The 2582-nt window shown below is 43.1% G+C and overlaps 1 protein-coding gene across 2 annotated transcripts in view; it reads left to right on the top strand.

Moving 5' to 3' along the window:
* PSMA3 (proteasome 20S subunit alpha 3) overlaps positions 1-2582 on the top strand; it is a 32970-nt gene that overhangs the window by 21513 nt on the left and 8875 nt on the right. For both annotated transcript variants that reach the window (XM_006144845.3, XM_014586417.2), the window contains one exon: positions 1887-1959. In XM_006144845.3, the coding sequence (XP_006144907.1) occupies positions 1887-1959 (73 nt within the window). The remainder of the gene's footprint in view (positions 1-1886; positions 1960-2582) is intronic.

Genomic DNA, 2582 nt, shown 5'->3' with positions numbered 1-2582 from the left:
GGCCAGGTGCAGGCGCAGGCCTGGCAGCCATGAGTAGGCCCGGGGGCCACGCGCAGGCCCGGAGACCACACGCCAGCCCTGGAGAGGCAGCGGAACGTGGAGCAGAGCCCCGGCCGCGCAGGCCCAGGGGGCCGCGCTGGCCCAGGGGGCTGCGCCTTTTTTAAGAATTACTTTGAAGAGATTTTTTTCTGTAGGACATGTGTGCTCTCTGGAGAGACAAAGAGACATAATGCGAGAAATTACCTCCTGGGGAAATGGTCATGCTGCAATCCCTTTTCCATTCTCCTTGAGATTTTAGGCACGCACACACATACACCCTTTGTGAATTTCAAGCCTCCAGGTCCGGGACTTAACTGGGTTGTTCATGTGGTAGTCCAGTGATGTAACCATTATACCATCTGGTGATTCCTATTATTATTATTATTTTAAATTTGCTATAGGGCAAGTATGCTCACCAGAGAGGGACAGAGATAGCGGGACAAAGTGAAAAGGCAAGCTAGCTGGTCCAAGACCAGAACTACCATTGACCATGTGAGAGTCCAGCACCTTAATCACCAATACCACCTACCGGCCGTGGTGATTTCTATTCTTTTTGTTGAGAGGTTTTCACTATAGGGCGCATGCGCTCGCCAGACAGACAGAGAGAGACATAGAGACAAAAAGCGAGAAATCACCCCCCAGGGGGGATGGTCACGCCGCAGTCCCTTCTCCATTCTCCTCTCGGGATCTTGGGCACGCATGCACATGCGCCCGGCGTGAGTTTTAAGCCACCAGGTCTGGGACGCAAACCGCGGTCGAGTACGTGGGAGTCCAGCGACATAGCCATTACACTAACTGCTGGTTCCGTGATTCTTAATCTTAGAAAAAATACCACAATTTCTGTAAATGAGAAATTCATATGATCATTTAGCAGCTTAATTTTAATTTGTTGATCATGTCAAGATACACTGAACCCATTTGTATTACTGCAGAGAAATGACTAGAGTAATATTGGGGAATAGAATGAAGGGAGAAAGCATTCGACAAGTATTCAATGTATTGTCAGGAAGGAATTCTGTCCCTTTGGCTTTTGTATCTTTATGCCGTTAGCTTTCAAGCCCTCTTACTAGATTTATTTTACACCTTCCATCATTACTCCTTTCTCGACACTGCTGCCTTCTGAGAAAGTTTCATCAGAAAGCTTAATACAAAACAAAAAAAGATACATGATTTTGAACAGATAATCTCAAATTTGTACTAGTTTTTTTTTAAAGATTTAATTCAATTTTATTTATTCATTCATTCATTTTAATTTGACCAGAGAGAAACACAGAGGGGCAGTGGCGAAGACAGGTGAGAAAGCAAGCCAACAGGTCCAGGACTTGAACCCTGCTTGGCCATGTGGGAGTGTCCAGCACCTTAACCAGCACACCACTGTTGGTGTCCCGATTTACTAGGGGTTTTTTGTTTTCTTTTGTTTTTTTGAGAGTTTTTTGCTACAGGGCATGTGCACTCGCCAGACAGAGAAAGACAGAGACTGAAAGCGAGAAATCACCCCCCAGGGGGGATGACCACACCGCAATCCCTTCTCCTCCATTCTCCTCTCGGGATCTTGGGGCATGCGTGCACATGTGCCCAGCGTGAGTTTAAGCCACCAGGTCCGGGACTCAAACTGCGGTCGACTATGTGGGAGTCCAGTGACATAGCCATTATGCTAACTGCTGGTCCCAATAAGTATTCTTTTAAAAAGTAATTAAAAAAAAAAAAAAGTAATTGAAACTACTTAATCAAAGTACTTAGTTATATGTGTATTTATCTTGGAAACTATAATTGCATTTCAGTCACTAGCTTTTAATGTTTATGGTATTGAGAACCATGGTTTAAATTATTTGCTTACTTTCACGCAGTTTCATGTTAGGGTCTTACAGTGTGAATGATGGTGCACAACTCTACATGATTGACCCATCAGGTGTCTCATACGTGAGTAATTTTGAAATTCTATTCTGGTTTAATGGTTATTTTGTTAGCATTTATGTCTCATACTTGGATTATATAAAATTTCTTCAAAACTCATTCAAAGAAAATAGTACTTTATGATTATGAGTAACCTATGGGTATGAGGTAGAGGAAATATTTGTAGCTTTCAATATGTTATTTATAGAAATTACATAGCAAATACAGTATTTTGGGTATGTGATTTTTCTTCACTACTATTACTATTAGTAGTATATTAAAACTGAATATATATATCATGTCCTTTTTTTTTTGAGAGAGAGTTTTTCGCTATAGGGTGCGTGCACTCGCCAGACAGACAGAGAGAGACATAGAGACTGAAAGCGAGAAATCACCCCCCCAGGGGGGATGGTCACGCCACAATCCCTTCTCCTCCATTCTCCTCTCGGGATCTTGAGCACGCATGCACGCACGCACGCGCACCTTAAGCCAGCGGGTCCAGGACGTGAACCGCGGTCGACTATGTGGGAGTCCAGCGACATAACCATTACGCTAACTGCTGGTTCCCTATATCATGTCTTTTAAAAGAGAGTTTAAATGGGTTTTCTTGGAGCTTTACTTTTTTTTTTTTCTTTTCTTTTTTTTTTTTT

This window comes from Tupaia chinensis, unplaced genomic scaffold (genome assembly GCF_000334495.1).
Source record: "Tupaia chinensis unplaced genomic scaffold, TupChi_1.0 Scaffold000133_1, whole genome shotgun sequence".
Classification (NCBI taxonomy): Eukaryota; Metazoa; Chordata; class Mammalia; order Scandentia; family Tupaiidae; genus Tupaia; species Tupaia belangeri.
Note: the sequence above shows the minus strand (reverse complement) of the source record. Positions and strands in the feature narration are given on the sequence as shown.